This window comes from Neoarius graeffei, chromosome 15, assembly GCF_027579695.1.
Source record: "Neoarius graeffei isolate fNeoGra1 chromosome 15, fNeoGra1.pri, whole genome shotgun sequence".
NCBI classification, from domain to species: Eukaryota; Metazoa; Chordata; class Actinopteri; order Siluriformes; family Ariidae; genus Neoarius; species Neoarius graeffei.
The window spans coordinates 72361850-72383289 of NC_083583.1; the positions used below are offsets into that span (position 1 = coordinate 72361850).

Below are 21440 nucleotides of genomic sequence, written 5' to 3' on the forward strand. Positions count from 1 at the left end.
CATGAAGTCTGTTCCTGATTGTTTGGGTAGAGACATTCACACCAGTGGCCCTCTGGAGGTCATTCTGTAGGGCTCGAGCAGTGCTCAGCCTGTTCCGCCTTGCACAAAGGAGCAGGTATCGGTCTTGCTGATGGCTTGAGGACCTTCTACGGCCCTGTCCAGCTCTCCGAGAATAACCACCAGTCTCCTGAAATCTCCTCCATGTTCTGGAGATTGTGCTGGGAGACACATTAAACCTTCTTGCTGCAGCACGTGTGGATGTGCCATCCTGGAGATGTTGGACAACCTGTGCAACTTCTGTAGGGTTAAGGAATCGCCTCATACTGCCAGTAGAGATAATTACTCAAGCCAAAACCAGCACGAGTGAAAAATCAGCCAAAAAAGATCAAGAGGGAGAAACTTGAAATGACCTCCACATGTAAAACCAGTCCTGTTTTGAGGGTTTTCTGATTGTTGCCACTGTGGTGCACCTGTTGTTAATTCCATGAACACCAATACAGCTGAAAGTGATTAACGATGCCCTCAGCTGCTTAACCAACCAGAAAATTATCAGACAGGTTTAACTGATTTCATGCCAGGCCCAATAAAAAAAAAGTGTTCCTTTAATTTTTGTGAGCAGTGTATATATATATATATATATATATATATATATAATTCTATAAAACTCAATATGAACCATGCACTGTAAATATTGTGCATACCTGTGCAGATGTTATCCTGTCCACGGCACTAATCGGCAAGTTCAACTCCAAGCACAGGTCAACCATCACCGCTTCAGCACGTGTCACGTTCAGTGTCTTTTCATCCACAGATTTCGTAAAAAACTGCTGGATGCCCCCAGATTTACTTTCCGCCTGACTCGCCATTTCAGCATACTCCATGTTTTTTTGAGTTGACATGCCGCCTGCAGTCATCGCGACCACCATGAGTGATGTTAATGTCAGTTCTACACAGTTTGCAGTGCGCGTATCCATTGCCCTTTTGACTGGGTGTAATGCATGGCCATTCTACCGTATATTGTGGGAGGAACACCTGAGACCTGTGTTTCATTTGTCCCGATACTGAGCGTTTCATTTCCACTATTGAGAAGCAGCACCATGCGTGTGTGATGTCACACACAGCATGTGCGGTATCTGCGCATGTCACACACAGCATGTGTGGTTGTCGTAAAAATAAATAGCTGTAAATCGCGCATGGATTGAAAAAGTCGCTTGGACATTTAAAAACAACTCACTGGAATTTAAGACTTTATAATAATTCCGTACAGAATAACACCGTTTGCCGTAACATCGTATTTACGTAACTTTTCCGTACAAAATACGGCCAATCCGTACTAGTAGGCATCTCTGAGGATAAGAGGCTCCAGATAATGGATGGATTTTCCAAATGGTCATTAGGAACAGCAACACCCCCCCCCCCAAAAAAAAATTCCTGCTAGTGCACAGTATAAAAATTGTTAAAAGGAGATAGGCAGAACCTTTATTTTTAAATAAATGAGTGACTCTTGTATGCTGCATAAATGGGAATTTAAAAAAAAAAAAAAAAAAGTGTTAAAAATCAACCACAAAGCTGGTATACGAGCTGCCCCGCTGAGCCAGCCAGCCCTGAGTGCGTGACGTCACAGCAGGAACCGGTTTTAAGGCCGAGGCCTATGACTGCTACAGATTAAAGTCATATAAATAATTTATGGTGAAAGAAATACCGTTACCGACTTGCTCGACTAAGACTGATCTGACTTCATTGACTATGGGTTGACACTCAAAACAGGATAGGTGTTCTAACTTATGCAGCATACGTGTACATGCATGCATTTTCACTGATAAAATGTAAAAGGCTAATTAAATAAAATCAGATGAACTAAGACAAATCACATTCTGAAGCAAATTAAATAACCTTATACCGGTAACTTAAACACAAGTTACATATATTAATCTAAATGCAGGTAAACAACATGTTTTTGTATCCAAATGAGAGTCGGAGCTTACCAGTCTGTGTTCTCACTTCTTGAAGGCCGATCTTGTGGCCAATTGTTTTTGAAACAATCTGACTTTCAGTTGTTTGTTCAGTTCTCCATTCATTCACTTCTTACACAAAAGGGAGAGATGGCAGCGATATCCAGTGAAGAAATCAGACGCTGCTCCACTCATTCTCCATTTTCTCCATATGAGTACTCTGCCATTACTGCTCGGCTCATGCAATTACTAAAACACGGGACGGAACGTCATCAATTTTAGCAACAACCGCGGGGAGGTCACTGCCTGAGTGATATGTCTCGTCCCGTTCTGTCCCGGGTTTTACCAGCAACCCTCGGCTCACACTCCTGGAGAACTGGTGCAACTGAACTTTCATCTTCTTGTACTTTTATTTAAATTGTTGGTACTGCACCCCCTTTCAATACAGGCTTATAGCTAACACTCAGATCAGAGGTCTCGTACGAGTCTTCAGTAAAATGTGTAGAGCAGAGGAGAGACCACTTCGTAGCCGCCCAACGTGCCCGTGAACTACTCGCAAAACGCATCCAAATCTTTGCAGTTTGAACATTCTTGGGCCATGAATGCAATGTAAATCCACCTTCTGTCGTGTTGCTGGCACATCTACGTGGCATGATGATAAATTTGCTCAAAATGGAGGATCAGAGTTGCAGTCAGCTCTGTTTTAGTATAGTGGAAATGGCAATGAGACCGATAGACTTCCTGCTGTGACATTACGGTTGTCAAAGTCATTCACTCAGACTGCTACCTATATGGATCACGTTAATTGTAAAAATTACTACATTAGATTTATTGTTAACGCTTTAAACTATTCCTGTGCCATTCTTGAGGTCTCAAGGCATTTATAAACAAAAGTGAAGCCATGGCTCTGCGTATATGCTTTAAACTGTACACTATCTGCTTTTCCTCAAGTAGTATTTTTACTCTCAAATTAAAACACCCAACACCAGCTCCTTAAAATAGTGACAATTACATGCTTAGACAGCTCTCGAGCTTTGGCAGTGATCTCTCCAGGTGAAAGATCTGGCCATGCGTGCCTTGTCTGCGAGCAATTGTCTAGTATGCACGAATCAATTGTTGTACAACAGCAAACAACTGAGCATGTATTAGCAAATCAAAGTTTTGTAATGTGCACTCTGCATAACAGAGGCCCAGTGGGACATGAATCACATAGTAGACAGGACAGTTAATGATGGGGTTCTCTGGCTCTCTCCTTTTAGGCCACATCCACACGACAACGGCAACGTGATGTTATTTAAAAAAAATATCGCCTCCAAATGGGCAACGATCAGTAGAAATCAGGTCCATATGGCAACGCAACACTTGCTGAAAACGATGCAATACACATGCCACACCTCTAGGGGCGCTGTAAGACGGTCCCTTCGGACACACCAGAACAACCCATACGAAAAAGAACAGTAAAGAACTTATAAGAGTTTACCACTGTCTTAGTAGTAAATCCTTATAAATAAATATATATATGCCATGTATGATTTACTCCTGAAAGTGGCCCATTTTGCATTTTCCTCATACAAATTTTTTATGAAAATCTAGTATGTATGAAGTGAACATTGTGCATGGTTTTTACAGATAATGTGTATGATGAATTACACCGTCTTTGTATGCTTCATGTAATGTTTGTAGTTTTAAATTATATTTTACAGTTTAAAATGTACATGCCTTTTATATGTAAATCCAACACAAACATATGTGGATTTACATATAAAAGGCATATACATTTTAAACTGTAAAATATAATTTAAAACTACAAACATTACATGAAGCATACAAAGACGGTGTAATTCATCATACACATTATCTGTAAAAACCATGCACAATGTTCACTTCATGCATACTAGATTTTCATAAAAAATTTGTATGAGGAAAATGCAAAATGGGCCACTTTCAGGAGTAAATCATACATGGCATATATATTTATTTATAAATCCTTATAAGGATTTATCCTTATATTTATAAGGATTTACTACTAAGACAGTGGTAAACTCTTATAAGTTCTTCACTGTTCTTTTTCGTATGGGAATAGAAGTAAGGACGCATGCGCATAAACTATTATGCGCGAGACTTCATATTAGCCACAAAGTCAGGAAAATCTGTTTGTAAAATTACATTATAATGACCAAATACAATGAAAAGTATTTTTCCAGTCTCACCTGTGAAAGGTAATCCCATGTGATCTCCTTTGGACGGTAAACCTGTTGGTACAGTTAAACGCAGCTAATCTTTATTCTCCGCTTTGACCTTTCCAATATGGCGGCGAGGATGACGTACGCGGAAGGCGGCGTCTTTAATTGTCCGGAATAAATTGAATACTACACGTTGATGGATTAATTTGCTGTTTCTCACCTGTGAAAGGTAATCCCATGTGATCTCCTTTGGACGGTAAACCTGTTGGTACAGTTAAACGCAGCTAATTTTTATTCTCCGCTTTGACCTTTCCAAAATGGCGACGAGGATGACGTACGCGGAAGGCGGCGTCTTTAATTGTCCGGAATAAATTGAATGATACACGTTGATGGATTAATTTGCTTTTCTACGCCCTTTTTTGAGGAATGTATTGTAGGACTTAAACCATCATCTGAAGAGGTGAGATCGCTCCTTTTTCCCCCTTATTTTTGCTGGCGGGATTGACTCTGCCCTAAGGGCTATTCTCTCTCTCTCACTTTGCACCAGGCATTACACAATAAATATTCACAGTGAAAATATTTTGTAAGCGCGTTTCATGAACCAAGTTATAGGATTTCTTGACAACTCGCATCGCATCGCAATGAGATCATTGGCACTACTGGTGTTAAGAATCAGACCATTTTATAAATGAATATTTTGCTGTAGAGCTGCAGTGTTTGTACAATTGCATGTTTTTGCTTCACTATTACTGTCACTATTCTGCTTCTTGCATTACTACTGTGAACTAACACTGAACATAATAATAATAATAATAATAATATCCAAGCTCGTGTTTCACTCTCACTAGTGCTCTGTAAGGCTTTTTCCTGGTGATATTCGTTACACTTCTACCCAGCGTGAAGCACTCACAGTCATGTGGTTGTGACGTCATCGTAAACAAATCCGTTTTACTCATCCAGACGACTTCACAACGGCAACGTTGCCAGATCTTTCCACTCTGGAACCCGTTCTCAAAAAGATTGCGTTTTGGGCACCCAAAACGCCGGTGCCGTGTGGACGCCAGGCCTAAACGATAAGCAATTGTATCGGAGTCACCCGAATCCGTTGCCGTGTGGACAGGGCCTTAGTTATGCTGTCATAGTTAGTTGCCGGAGTCCCTGCTTGTACTCGGTGCAATATGTATACTGTTCCTACTTATTCAGGTGACATTGGGCATACCTAACCACCTGTGTTTTCTTTCTCCCCCCCCCCCCCACCCCAAATCTGTCCCTCTGAGTTACATGGAGTCAACAGGAAATCTTTTGGTGGAGACGGTGGGGACCTCGACTGGCTATCGTAGCCTGCAGGGAATCGGCCGTCAGACATTCTGTCGCATGTCCCAGACCCGGTGAAATGTAACTGAATTGTCTTGGCCAGGCCTAAGGGTCCCATCTGCATCTCATCATTGCTGAGGAGTGTGCTCCCATCACCCAATCAAGCATCCAGCCAGAGCAGGTCATGATATATTTTTTACCATATTAACATGCCATTGTGTGTTATGCCTGATGTAAAGACTCTCGTCTCTGCGAGCCTACCACACAGATTTAATACTTGTCATTTTTAGGGCATACCTAACAACGTGTTTTCTTTCTCTCCCCCCCCCCCCCATCTGTCCCTCTGAGTTACATGTTGATCCTGGGATTGAGATGCTGGCCTCTTCTGCCCCTCGGACCTGCTTGATCCATCCTGGTGCCCTGTGTCTGGTCGGAGTTTTATCGCCCCACTCCTGTGAAGGACGGCCCCATGAGGACAGTTGAGGGTTATACCTGTTAAAACTGTTAATATTATAGTCAGGCTGTCTGTTGTTGCCCAAATGAGGATGGGTTCCCTTTTGAGTCTGGTTCCTCTCGAGGTTTCTTCATGTCGTCTGAGGGAGTTTTTCCTTGCCACCGTCGCCACAGGCTTGCTCATTGGGGATAGATTAGGGATAAAATTAGCTCATCTTTTAAGTCGTTCAAATTCTGTAAAGCTGCTTTGCGACAATGTTTATTGTTAAAAGCGCTGTACAAATAAACTTGATGGGGTTGGCAGAGATTCAGTTTTCACACCAAATTGAGCTAGTTCAAAAATACTCTATGACCAAGACACTGTTTTACAACAAATAATTAGAAGTAAATCTCTCTCCCTCTTTCTCTGTTGAGTTAGATGTCAATCCTGAGAGACCAGTGATACTGACCTTGTCTACTCCTCAGACCTGCCTGATCCTTCCTGATGCCCTACGGTATATCTGGCTGAGCTTGTCATCATATTGCTCCTGCAGAGGACAGCCCCATATGGACAGTCAAAAGACACACTTAAAAAATGGCTCTGGACACTTAGTTTTTCTATGACGGCTGAGGACTACAATTGCCATGATAACTTTAGGACTGCAGTTGTCATGAAGTTTTGCACTCAAATCTCCATCAATGAGCAGTTGATTACTTCAATAAAATAGACCATGTTAAAATCAGAATTAATTTCTGGGATGCACAGTTGTACATTGTGATTATAGGATACAATTATAGAATCAAGTTCTTTATAATCATGCTATCACCCAAATGAGGATGGGATCCCTTTTGAGTCTGGTTCCTCTCAAGGTTCCTTCATATTGTCTGAGGGAGTTTTTCCTTGCCACCATCACCACAGGCTTGATCATCAGGGATAGAGTAGGGATAAAATTAGTTCATAAAAGTCGAGTGGCACGGTGGAGTAGTGGTTAGCACTGTTGCCTCACAGCAACAAGGTTCTGGGTTCAAGCCCAGTGGCTGATGGGGGCCTTTCTGTGTGGAGTTTGCATGTTTTCCCTGTGCATGTGTGGGTTTCCTCTGGGTGCTCCAGTTCCCCCCCCCCACAGTTCAAAGACATGCAGGTTAGGTTAATTGCTGGCTCTAAATTGACTGTAGGTGTGAATGTGAATTGTGTGTCTATGTGTCAGCACTGCGATGATCTGGCAACTTGTCTAGGGTGTACCATGCCTCTTGCCCATAGTCAGCTGGGATAGGCTCCAGCTTGCCTGCAACCCTGCACAGGATAAGCAGTTATGGATAATGGATGGATGTTTAAAAAGTTTGTTTTTTCTTTCAAGCTGCTTTACAACAATGTTTTTAAAAGCGCTGTACAAATAAACGGACGACTTAAATTCATGCAAGCATCAAAAAGTGTGTCCGACATCCGTTTCTTACACAAGTGTGTGCTTTTTTTTTTTAAACACACCCCCTTTTTTGGACATTACTACAGGAACTACCATTTACTTACTGACCGACTGTCTAAATTACTGATTTTCCACTCTTACTTCTTGCTTCTCTGAAGGCAAGTATACAGTGGTGCTTGGAAGTTTATGAACCCTTTAGAATTTTCTATATTTCTGCATAAATACGACCCAAAACATCATCAGATTTTCACACAAGTCATAAAAGTAGATAAAGAGAATCCAGTTAAACAAATGAGACAAAAATGAGATACTTGGTCATTTATTGAGGAAAATGATCCAATATTACATATCTGTGGGTGGCAAAAGTATGTGAACCTTTGCTTTCAGTGTCTGGCATGACCCCCTTGTGCAGCAATAACTGCAACTAAACATTTCCAGTAACTGTTGATCAGTCCTGCACACCAGCTTGGAGGAATTTTAGCCCGTTCCTCCGTACAGAACAGCTTCAACTCTGGGATGTTGATGGGTTTCCTCACATGAACTGCTCACTTCAGGTCCTTCCACAACATTTCCATTGGATTAAGGTCAGGACTTTGACTTGGCCATTCCAAAACATTAACTTTATTCTTCTTTAACCATTTTTTGGTAGAAAGACTTGTGCTTGGGGTCATTGTCTTGCTGTATGACCCACCTTCTCTTGAGATTCAGTTCATGGACAGATGTCCTGACATTTTCTTTTAGAATTCGCTGGTATAATTCACAATTCATTGTTCCATCAATGATGGCAAGCCGTCCTCACCCAGATGCAGCAAAACAGGCCCAAACCATGATACTACCACCACGTTTCACAGATGGGATAAGGTTCTTGTGCTGGAATGCAGTGTTTTCCTTTCTCCAAACATAACGCTTCTCATTTAAACCAAAAAGTTCTATTTTGGTCTCATCCGTCCACAAAACATTTTTCCAATAGCCTTCTGGCTTGTCCACGAGATCTTTAGCAAACTGCAGATGAGCAGCAATGTTCTTTTTGGAGAGCACTGGCTCTCTCCTTGCAACCCTGCCATGCACACCATTGTTGTTCAGTGTTCTGATGGTGGACTCATGAAGATTAACATTAGCCAAATGTGAGAGAGGCCTTCAGTTGCTTAGAAGTTACCCTGGGGTCCTTTGTGACCTTGCCGACTATTACACACCTTGCTCTTGGAGTGATCCTTGTTGGTCGACCACTCCTGGGGAGGGTAACAGTGGTCTTGAATTTCCTCCATTTGTACGTAATCTGTCTTACTGTCGATTGGTGGAGTCCAAACTCTTTAGAGATGGTTTTGTAACCTTTTCCAGCTTGATGAGCATCAACAACACTTTCTGAGGTCCTCAGAAGTCTTTGTTTGTGCCATGACACACTTCCACAAACGTGTTGTGAAGATCAGGCTTTGATAGAGCCCTGTTCTTTAAATAAAACAGGGTGCCCACTCACACCTGATTGTCATCCCATTGATTGAAAACACCTGACTAATTTCACCTTCAAATTAACTAATTCTAGAGGCTCACATACTTTTGCCACTCACAGATATGTAATATTGGATCATTTTCCTCAATAAATAAATGACCAAGTATCATCTCTCATTATCTCTAGCTGCTTTATCCTGTTCTACAGGGTCGCAGGCAAGCTGGAGCCTATCCCAGCTGACTACGGGCGAAAGGCGGGGTACACCCTGGACAAGTCGCCAGGTCATCACAGGGCCGACACAGACAACCATTCACACCTACGGTCAATTTAGAGTCACCAGTTAACCTAACCTGCATGTCTTTGGACTGTGGGGGAAACCGGAGCACCCGGAGGAAACCCACACGGACACGGGGAGAACATGCAAACTCCACACAGAAAGGCCCTCGCCGGCCACGGGGCTCGAACCCGGACCTTCTTGCTGTGAGGCGACAGCACTAGCCACTACACCACCGTGCCGCCCTACCAAGTATCATATTTTGTCTAATTTTTTAACTGGGTTCTCTTTGTCTACTTTTAAGACTTGTGTGAAAATCTGATGTTTTAGGTCATAGTTATGCAGAAATATAGAAAATTCTAAAGGGTTCACAAACTTTCAAGCACCACAGTATAAGCTATTTTGCACTTCAAGCATATACGCAGAGCCACGGCCTCACTCTCGTTTATAAATGCCTTGAGACCTCAAGAATGGCACAAGAATAGTTTTAAGCGTTAACAAATCTAATGTAGTAATTTTTACAATTAAAAAGTGATCCATATAGGTAGCGGTCTGAGTGAATGACCTTGACGTCATAACAGGAAGTCTATCGGTCTCAGCCATTTCCACTATACTAAAAACACAGCTCACTGCAACTCTGATCCTCCAATTTGAGCCAGTTTATCACCATGCCACGTAGATGTGTTTTTGGCTAGTGCAGCAACACGTCAGAAGGTGGATTTATGTTGCATTCATGGCCCAAGAATGTTCAAACTGCAAAGATTTGGACACATTTTGTGAGTAGTTTACAGGCAACTTGGACACCTACGAAGTGGTCTCTCTTCTGCACATTTTACTTAAGACTCATACAAAACCTCCGATCTGTTGAGCGTTGGCTATAAGCCCATATTGAAAGAGGGTGCAATACCAGCAATTAAAGAAAACTACAAGTATTTATTTTATTTATTTAAAGGAAAGTAAGTTCAGTTGCACCAGTCCGCCTGGAGTGAGCCGAGGGTGGTTGTTAAAATCTGAGAGGGAACAGGATGGGACAGATCGCTCGGGCAGTGACCTCCCTGCCGTTGTTGCTAAAACCGGTGTCATCCCTTTCCGTCCCGGGTTTTAGTAATTGCCTGAGCCCAGCAGTAATGGCGGACTACAGAGTATGAAGCAAAGTGAATGAGTGGAGCAGCCATCTTATTTTTAAACTGGATATTGCTGCCATCTCTCAATTACGTGGAAGAATCAAATGAACGGAGAACTGAACAAACAACTGAAAGTCAGATTGTTTCAAAAACAATTGGCCTTCAAGAAGCAAGAACACAGATGGGTAAGCTCCAACTCTCATATGGATCTAAAAAATAAATAAATAAAAATCCCACACAAACGTTTACCTGCATTTAGATTAATACATGTAACTTGTATTGTGTGTTTAAAGGTCTGAGGACACGTTTTTGACATGTTTGGCGATGTTTTATAACATAAAAAGTAATTCCCAATGATCCATATATTAATTCACGAAGGCGCCTATTTTACAAGTTATGATAAAAAAACGCGGCTATTTGGGCAAATTTAACGGGGCTGCAGCACCCAGGAGACGAATGAGGAGGGGCTATATGACATCAGTGAAAGAATCTTCCTCCTCACTTACCAGTTTGTTGTTGATGCGGCAGGTGTTCAGTTTATCATTATTAGTATTTTTTATATATATATATATATATATATATATATATATATATATATATATATATATATATATATAAATAAAGAGTTATGCCTTCGCGTTGTGTTGCCGGCTTTTGCTCCAAAACCCACAAGGATGGGGTAAGTTTATTCAAGTTTCCCAGAGATCCCGAGCTGCATGCGAAGTGGGTGAAGCAAGTCAGGCGCACTCGTGACAAAGTGGGAGCCCTCACCAACATCCGTCCTGTGCTCTGAACACTTCGATTTGGATTGTTTTGACACCCTTCCCAGCTTAAAAGAATCTCTTGGGTGTGCAGTTCAGCACAAACGTGTGCTGCTACCATCAGCAGTGCCTACAGTATTCCGGAGGGGGTCTACTAGTAGCTATGCCGGATCCAGCAGTGGCCTGGGACAAGGCAACTCCTCCAAAGACAGTCCTCCTGTCAGAACACGTGTTGAGAAACGACATAAGATAAAAGGTACGTAGAGCTATAGAGTGCTCCAACATGATGTTAAAAATAGTAACACTGCGGTCTGCGCGGCCATCTTGGAAGTCACTCCAGAGCGCTCATAGAGTACACATCATAGAGTACACATTCATGATAATCATTAATGTAATCATAAAGTCAGCATGATAGTCATGTATTTGCTTGTGAAAGCTTGCGGCTTTCATGTAACTGCCGCCTAGCAACGAGAGGCAAAGGGTAAAGAGGGTAGGCTATCATAGATTCTATTCGGAAGAGATCAACACATGATTGCTTAAAAATTAGGTATTTTAACAATTTGCATCCGTTTTGTGATTATCGTGACACTTGTGTGTTATATAGAACTGTATGTCTTATCAGCACATCGAGGATATTCCATCGGAGGCTTTAGCAAGTACTCGTAGCAACACTACACTTTACCCTTTGCCATGCGTTGTTAGGGAACGGTAGCAAGTACCCCGATGACCGACTTCAAGAATATGTCGAAAAAATTTAGAAATTATACTTTCCAAATGTCATTTGAGCTTAGTGTATTGCATTTCCATTTATATTGTAGGTTCTTGCTGATGTTTTTGCGGAGTATGACACAGCTGCTGAATCAGAAGCTGCAGAGTTTGTATGTACTAGTTGTGAACATTCACATTATCATCACTCATTTATTTAAAATCAGATAAAATCATGCCATCATGATCACTGCTTAAAAGTACCAATATTTGGTTGTTCTTTTGTTCAGAGGAAGAGCTAGCACTAGAGAGTTCACCGGCGTTTTCATGCGCCATTTCCATTGAGTACAACAGCCAGTGAACCGCAGCGTGTTCTTCCACTGACGTCACAGCATGGCCGCGAGCCACAGACCCAGTTTTCTTGCGCTGTGCAATTAAAAGTTGGATATTCGCGTAACAGCTTCTTTTCACGTAATTATAACAGAAATCTAACATGTTTGCCATGTTGTATAGTTTAAGAAATTGCATAGAGTCATGTTCGTGTCATCAGACCTTTAAGTTACCGGTATAAGATTATTTAATTTGCTTCAGAATGAGATTGTCCCAGTTCATCTGATTATTTAATTAGCCTTTTATGTTTTATCAGTGAAAATGCATGCATATACATGTATGTTGCATAAGTTATAGCACCTGTTTTAATGAGAGTTAACCCACAATCAATGAAGTCAATTTGGTTTTAGTTGAGCAAGTTGGTAACAGCATTTCTTATTTTCACCATAAATTATTTATATGACTTTGGTCTATACCTGTCAAAGGCCTCGGCCTTAAAACCAGTTCCTGCTGTGACGTCATGCACTCAGGGCTGGCTGGCTCAGTGGGGCAGCTCCAATGGTAACTTTGTGGTCGATACGGTTACTGTTAGCCTACTGAATAATGAGGAAACTTCACATGGTCCGGTCATCGACCATTTTTTAATGTGGGGTCAGGAAGCCTTCCTGGAACTGAATGTCTCAAAGACTAAGGACGTGTATAGACTTTAGGCGAAATGTCACCAACACTGAAAAGACTAGTATAAATGGTCAGGAAATAGAGGTTGTTAAAAAGAGTACAAATATTTAGGATCTATTATTGACAAGCTGTGTTTTGAGCCAAATACCAGTGTGCTTTGTAAGAAAGGCCAGCAGCACCTGTACTGGCTTAGAAAGCTAGCTAAGTTTAATGTGGACAAGACCCTGATGACCCTTTTCTATAGGTCCTTTGTTGAGTCAGTGGTCACCTTCTTAATCTGTTGGTATGGGTCTATCACTGTAAAACAAAAAAAATTATCTTTCTAAGATAATGTGAGTAGCCATATTCTAGGTTCTAAGCAGAAAGGCCTAGAGCAGGGGTCACCAAACTCTTTTCTCTGGGGGCCACATTGTCGTTCCTGACTGTGATGGGGGGCCGGGGTCGGGTCAGCTATACAACATAGAATTGTATGACCCAGACAAATATGACCACCAGCAGGCCTCATTGTGTAGTAGAGATTACTAGCCTGGCACAGCCATCCCCACTACTATATCCCCGCTACTATATCAACACTTGATTCCTGGCACATATTTGTTTATCTTTACTAGTGGTTTGCAAAAGTAGTAATCGAGTCTTCACACTGTTTTAATTTGAAATACCGCAGATATTCCATTTATTTATTTTCTAATAAAAATAACATCAAAGCTGTCAAGGTAAGAAACATCTGCCTAGTTGAGGTGATTGACCCTGGCAAAGGTGAGTGGAAAATTATAAATTGTAGGTAGGCCTGTTAATAATAGTGTGCAGCACTTAATAAAAGGTCAAATAAATAGGCCTATAAAATAAATACATTTAAAAAAAAAAAAAGTGAAATTATAATATGAGCAATAGATCACAGCAGTTGTGCTGTGTCCTGCACGTCATTGCTCTCATCCATGGCCAAAGCAAAAAACTCGAATTCTGACGCTTTCTCATTCAGCTGGTCATACACGGTGTCCCCCAAATCTTCGGTTCGCCTGGTCATAGTAGGTGCGGAGAGACTCACCGCGTTGAGCGCATCCTTCTTGTCGGGACACACCTCCTAGGCCACAACAAGCATGCATACTTTAACAAAGTCCCCATCAGTAAACGGCTTTCCATGGGTAGCTAGTAGGTGAGCTACCTTATAGCTAGCTCGGACAGCAGCCTGGTTGATCTGGGTTTGGTGAAGGAATACATTCTGTTGTGCAGCCAGTCCGCATTTCATCCTCCGAATCCTGTCTTCTCTTGTTTGCCCTCGCAAACTAGCATACTCTTTGTGGCGGGTTTAGTAGTGACGACGCAGATTATATTCTTTGAAAACCGACACACTTTCTTTACATACAAGACAAACTGCACGGTCCTTACACTGAACGAAAAAATAATTGGCTGTCCACTGTTCTTTAAAAACTCTGCACACTGTCAACTTTTTGCTTACCACTAGCCATTTTGCTGTCCTGAACACTGACAGTTCTCTGCGTGTGCGCTGCCTGTCACTGCTTGATCGCGAGCATATGACAAAAATTCGGAAAATATGAATAGTTCATTTTATAACTCATCTCATCATCTCTAGCCGCTTTATCCTGTTCTACAGGGTCGCAGGCAAGCTGGAGCCTATCCCAACTGACTACGGGCGAAAGGCGGGGTACACCCTGGACAAGTCACCAGGTCATCACAGGGTTGACACATGGACACAGACAACCATTCACACTCACACCTACGGTCAATTTAGAGTCACCAGTTAACCTAGCCTGCATGTCTTTGGACTGTGGGGGAAACCGGAGCACCCAGAGGAAACCCACGCGGACACGGGGAGAACATGCAAACTCCGCACAAAAAGGCCCTCGCCGGCCACGGGGCTCGAACCCGGACCTTTTTGCTGTGAGGCGACAGCGCTAACCACTACACCACCGTGCCGCCTCATTTTATAACTAATAAAAATTTTAATTGATAAAATCAACAAAATACAAGATGCAGACATGTTATTTGCCAAAAAGCAATTTAAAAAAATAGGCCATGACCACTTTTGGGGATTGCCTCATAGGGCCGGAGTCGGCCCGCGGGCCGTAGCTTGATGACCCCTGGCCTAGAGGACCTTTATCAGAAGCAAATGCTTAAAAGGGTTGAGTCTATTTTGTCAAATAATTCTCATCCCTTACAGGCCGAATTCCAGATGTTGCCATCTGGATCACGCTTCAAACTTCCACAATTCAAAACCAACAGATATAAAAACACCCTATAGCCACTTTACTCTTAAATTCCATGAAGAACTACAAATAACACATGCCCCCCTCCCCCCCCCCCACTCATACTTTTGGATTCTTTGGTTTTTATTATTATTATTTATTGATTGTTTAGTGTTTTTGGTGTATGTGTGAGAGCTGTATACTATCTACTGTACAACAAATTGCCCCATTGGGGACAATAAAGTGATTTTTGAACCTTTGATTTTAACTCTAATATATATAAAAATGTTTAACTCCTTGGTTGTCCATATTCTGAAATAAGTGTACAGATCTCTGATTAAATCTGATTTTCCACGTTTGTTGGGTGTACAAAACCAAAACAAAAATACACACAGAGAACATTCCAGCTCAAAACAAAACTTAAGTAACCGGTATGAGTACATGTACAGTTTAAGCAGATTGATCAGTATTTACACATCCCTGTCATAATCCCAAGGCAATGATCATTAGGACACTGAACCACCCACCATTACACTTTATTTTGCTCTATAGACTCAGGCTACATCCACACGACAACGGCAACAAGATGTTATTTAAAAATATATCGCGTCCAAATGGGCAACGATCAGTAAAATATCAGGTCCATATGGCAACGCAACGCTTGCTGAAAATGATGCAATACACATGCCACACCTCTAGGGGCGCTGTAAGACGGTCCCTTCGGAGACACCAGAACAATAGAAGTAGTAAGGACGCATGCGCATAAACTATTATGCGCGAGACTTCATATTAGCCACAAAGTCAGAAAAATCTGTTCGTAAAATTACATTATAATGACCAAATACAATGAAAAAGTATTTTTCCAGTCTCACCTGTGAAAGGTAATCCCATGTGATCTCGTTTGGACGGCAAACCTGTTGGTACAGTTAAACGCAGCTAATCTTTATTCTCCGCTTTGACCTATCCAATATGGCGGTGAGGATGACGTATGATTCTACGCGGAAGGCGGCATCTTTAATGGTCTGGAATAAATTGAATGCTACACGTTGATGGATTAATTTGCTACGCCCTTTTTGAGGAATGTATTGTAGGACTAAAACCAACATCTGAAGAGGTGAGATCGCTCCTTTTTTTCCCCTATTTTTGCTGGCGGGATTGACTCTGCCCTAAGGGCAGAGTCTCTCTCTCTCACTTTGCACCATTACACAATAAATATTCACAGTGAAAATATTTTGTAAGCGCGTTTCATGAACCAAGTTATAGGATTTGTTGACAACTCGCATTGCATCGCAATGAGAAGATCATTGGCACTACTGGTGTTAAGAATCAGACCATTTCATAAATGAATATTTTGCTGTAGAGCTGCAGTGTTTGTACAATTGCATGTTTTTGCTTCACTATTACTGTCACTATTCTGCTTCTTGCATTACTACTGTGAACTAACACTGAACATAATAACAATAATAATAATAATATCCAAGCTCGTGTTTCACTCTCACTAGTGCTCTGTAAGGCTTTTTCCTGGTGATATCCTGGTGATATTCATTACACTTCTACCCGGCGTGAAGCACTCAGTCATGTGGTTGTGACGTCATCGTAAACAAATCCGTTCTACTCATCCAGACGACTTCACAACGGCAACGTTGCCAGATCTTTCCACTCTGGAACCCGTTCTCAAAAAGATTGCGTTTTGGGCACCCAAAACGCCGGTGCCGTGTGGACGCCAGGCCTAAACGATAAACAATTGTATCGGAGTCACCTGAATCTGTTGCCGTGTGGACAGGGCCTCAGTCTGACCTTTTCTTACCTGTATCAAAGACCTCTAATATGCTATTTTGTAAAAAGGTTTAGAAAAAAATTAATAGAAAGACAATTACCTTTTGAATTGCTCTTCTCACCCTTGTCGCTCTCCACACGGCTTGCACAATAACAACCGATTTTCTAATTTTCAGGAATTCAGCTCGCTGTTTCCTGGCAATCAGAGTTTCCCTCCATCTTTGCTGAATTACACAGACACTGTGCTGGATTGCTTGAAACCTGAGGCAGGAAAAAAAATAAGACCAGAAAACGTTACACAAAGCACACACACAACATTCCAGCTCAAAACAAAACTTGCATTACCTTAACCGCTGATATCTTGTTTGGACACATCTATGGATGGTTGCAATGGCAGTTTGTTTTGAGACGTAGGCACGTCTAGCCTGGCATGCTCTAAACCAAGTTTGAATTTTTAGTGCAGCTCGTCTCTGCATGTTACTTTTTCTTGATAGGTAGGCACGGAATTTTGTCTGTGGTCAACATATACATTTTTGGTCAAACAAACACACAACTGTTTCATTTGTAATACAGTTAATATCTGAAAATGTCTTACTTGTATCAGAAGTGCAGACTTCTTAAGTTTGAGGAACTGTACCCGCTCCCTTTGGCAGAGTTGATAGGCTCTGTAATGCTTCTGAATAACACATGCAGACGACTTCTGTTGGTGAAACTTGCGCCGCTCAACCATTCCACGATAACATGCCTGTCCAAGGAAATTAAACGGATGTGCTGATTAATGCACACAAATTTAAGCCTAACTGAAATCACCACTGCATTAACATCTACAGAAAACAAAGTGGAAATAAGTAAATAAAGCAAAAGCAGTAAGCCAACCTGTATCTTGACTGCGCTTGTTATCACTTTTTGAAATCTTCTGTATGCAATAAATCCACGCACTCGCGCTTGAAGTGCACGGATACAATCCAGTGTCCTAAGATATTGCTGTCTCTGTTCCAGTTTTGCTCTGTATGCCCTGTAGAATGTCTGTACTGTAACCACAGCAGCCTGATGTCTTAGATAACTTCTCCTGGCTGTATGCATCCTGTAATTAGCTTGTAGCTTTACAGCACATGAGCGCAACTTTATATAGCGACTGTGGTATAGATGCATGAGCAACACAGACTGAATCTTAATAGCTGCTAGTCTTCGTTTTTCAAGTCGCCTTGTGAGCATTTGCCGTAATGCATGCTGCAATGTCAGTGTGGCTTTCTGAATTGTTTTGAACAACTTTTTCTCTTCCTGGACAAGTCTATATGACCTGTACCACTGCTGTATTAAGATGGCAGCTTTTTGCATCCTGGATTGTTGCACACTCTGATAATGTGCCCTATAAGCACACTGAATTGTAACGGCTGCAGCTTTTGTCTTCATAAAGCGTCGCCTTTGGATGGACATCCTTACGTAGGACTGGATTGTTCTTACAGCTCTGATGCGTTTCGCCAGTTCTCTTGCTTTTTTGCCTCTAAACGACTTCTGCAAGCACAAAGTGGCATCCTTTAAATGCTGGTATCTCTGCCTTTGTTGATACCCAAGCTTCCAAGCATTGAATTTCTCCTGGATAACGTTTGCTGCCCACAGTTTCCTTCTGAACACCAGTCTTTGCTTGTGCATCCTTACTGCTGCCTGAATGACTGTGGCAGCATTGTGCATTTTTGCCATATTCCGTCGAACAGAGCGTCCTCTATAAGCTGCCTGTAGATGTATGGCATACTTTTTCAGCATCAAATATTTCTCCCGGACTGCCTTAGTTTCAATGTAGGACCTGTAATGTCTCTGAATGATAATAGTAGACAACCTCATGGCCTGATACTTAGTTTCCTCTCTATGTCTTCTGAAAGCAGCCTGAATAATTGTGGATGCTTGATGTCGATGAATCATTTTCTTCCGGACATGACGACCTCTGTAGATAGCCTGAATGGTAACTGCAGCACAACGCAATCTCAGGAACTGCTCCCTCTGACTGCGAGCTGCAAGTATAGATCGGAATCTTTGCTGAATAGCAAAGACGGCATATTTCATACACAAATATCGCGTCCGAGCACAATGAGCCCTGTAAGTACTCTGTATAATGATACAAGCCTGGTGCTTTTGTGTCAGAGCTTGTCTGGCCTTCATACCACGGAACGCTGCCTGTAAAACAATAGCAGCCCTCTTCTTCTTAAAAGACTCAATGGCCTGTTTTCTCCGTTTATTGGCTTGGTAGCGTTGCTGAACAGTTCTTGTTGCCCAGAGTAGCCTTTGGTAGTACTTTTGGTTTACATGCTTCCTGACATAGGACTGAATGGTTATTGCAGCATTATGTTCTACTTGCCTCTGCTGCCGGACCCTCATTCCTCTGTAACCTGCCTGAATTGCAAGAACAGCATTATACTTCTCGAGGTAAGCTTTCCGCTGTTGTCTTGAAGCCAAAATGGCCCGATATTTTTCTTGGCAAAGCTTGACTGCTGCTCTGATGGTCAAGAAATGCTTCCTTTCTTTGTAAACCAGGTACTGTCTCTGGATGAGGATGGCAGCTCTTCTCATGGCTTGGAAGGGCATTCTTATTCTGTACATTTTGTAACTTGCCTGGATCACTGTGGCTGCTCTGTCTCTCTTTTGGACCGCTCTTCTCACCCTCATTCCTCTGTATGCAGCCTGCAAAGTGATGACTGCTTTTTGCATAGCATGATACCCCTCACGCTGCCTGTTTGCGAGAAGATTAGCACGGTATCTCCTCTGCATAAGGATTGTTGCTTGTTTGAGGACCTGATACTCTTTGCATTGCTTGTGCATTCTATAGTTCTTCTGAATAATCTTTGCAGACATTTGCATATTTGAGATCCATTTTCTCACCCTCATGCCATGATATGCTGACTGAATGCATAGCGCTGCTTCTTTCATTTTGATATACTGCTTTTGAACAATGTTCCTTTGCTTGTTGGCACGAAACTGCCTCTGGATGATGGATGCTGCCCATTTTTGTCTCCTATACGCCACCAACTGCAGGTGTCCACGAACACATGCCTGAATTACTGTTGCTGCTTGGTGCATGTTTTGAAGATTTCTACGAACCTTCATTCCTCGGAATGATGACTGTATGGTCATAGCTGCAGTTTTTATTTGTAGATAAGATACACAAGTCTTCCTGCCCAACACACAAGCTCTGTAGCGCTGTTGTATGATGGTAGCAGCGCATCTGACTGCAGCGTAGCAGATTTGTGCCTTATACATTCTGAAATATGCTTGGATAACTGTAGCAGCTTGATGCTTTTTTTTCAGTTCTCTTCTCACTTTGCAGCCTCGACATATGGCCTGAAGACTTACAGTTGATTTTTTTAGTTGAATATAACGTTGCCTCTCCAGCTCTCCGAGTACATATGCCCGGTAATGTTGCTGAAGGACAATGGCAGCTCTGCTTTGAGCTAGAAAGTTCTTCCGACAAATAAAAGCTCTCACAGCTGACTGAATTACAGTAGCAGCTTTGCTTTTTTTAGTCATGTCTTGCCTTACTCTCATACCACGATATGCACTCTGAAGAACTACTACAGCTTTACTGAAGGCAAGAAATTCAGATCGCTTTTCTTTCATCATTCTAAAATTCTTGTATTGTTTTTGAATGACTACAGCAGCCTGCTTTAATGCCAGAAACTTTGTTTGCACCACATGTTTACGATAATGCGACTGGATCACTGTAGCATATTGATGAAGCTGATTGATTCTCTTTCTCTCCACTTTGCCTCTCCATGTTGCCTGAATCTGTATTGCTGCACACTTCAGAGACAGGTATTTTCTTCTTAACTTTTCACCAAGTGTTTTAGCTCTATACCTCCTTTGGAGTATAATCACAGAATTTTTCAAAGACAAGAAAGCCCTTTGAGCCACAAATCTTCTGTAAGCAGTTTGGATTACTACAGCAGCCTGGTGTTGCTTTGATAATTCTCTTCTGGCCTTCCATCCTCTGAATGCTGCTTGAAGTGTGACAGCCGCAGATTTAATCTCTTTAAAACGCTTCTGTTCTGCCTTCTTTAATAAGCAGGCCTTATACCACAGCTGGATAAACATTGCAGCTTGCCTCAACTCATCTGTGTGTTTTCGGACAAGGAAGGCCCTGAAAGCACTCTGGATGACGACGGCAGATTGATGCTTCTTCTTCATGGTTTGAAACTTGCATCTCTGACTGTTACCCCTGAACCATGCTTGAATTAAGACCACTTTGGATTTCTTGATCAGATATTGTTTTTGACATTGTTGCATTCTATACCATGCCTGGATCTTAATAGCAGCAGAATTCTTCAGTGCCATTTTCCTTGCATGCCATATTCGGAAAGTTGCCTGGAGGACAACTGCAGCATGATTCTTCTTCAGGAACACGCGTCCCCTCCACTTCCTGTACGTCTTCTGTACAAGGCAAAACAGAGTGTGTAATGTCCACCAAGTATTGCCCTCACATAACACGTAAACTATCTGAAGATATAAAAACTACAACAGACCATAATAGGTAAGATAACCCTGATAATTTTATCTCGGATTTTACCTACACATCCAGGCAAATTATAATTATCCTAGAAGACTGCAACCACCTACCACACAAGTTCCTGAGAAAACTTCGTACCCAAGAGAACTTATACAGGTTAATGGAAAGCCTGTCCATATAGGATAGTCCAAATGATATGATTCCCCCCCCCCATTTGTTTTACTTTATTCAATATAGTATACTGAATATCAAAATATTGTTTTGATACCCAGACACTGTTTTTAAAAGGCATCTTTACATGACAATTTCAAATTACCCAAGACACTTTCAAAATACTATGT

At 41.9% G+C, this 21440-nt stretch overlaps 1 protein-coding gene across 1 annotated transcript in view; it reads right to left on the reverse strand.

The window, feature by feature from the left end:
• The window catches only part of aspm (assembly factor for spindle microtubules), a 71326-nt gene that overhangs the window by 20484 nt on the left and 29402 nt on the right, over positions 1-21440 (reverse strand). Inside the window, exons 19-22 of the mRNA XM_060941831.1 lie at positions 17481-21023; positions 17200-17349; positions 16950-17116; positions 16706-16865 (exon numbers count right to left, since the gene is read on the reverse strand). Coding sequence (XP_060797814.1) covers positions 16706-16865; positions 16950-17116; positions 17200-17349; positions 17481-21023 — 4020 coding nt within the window. The remainder of the gene's footprint in view (positions 1-16705; positions 16866-16949; positions 17117-17199; positions 17350-17480; positions 21024-21440) is intronic.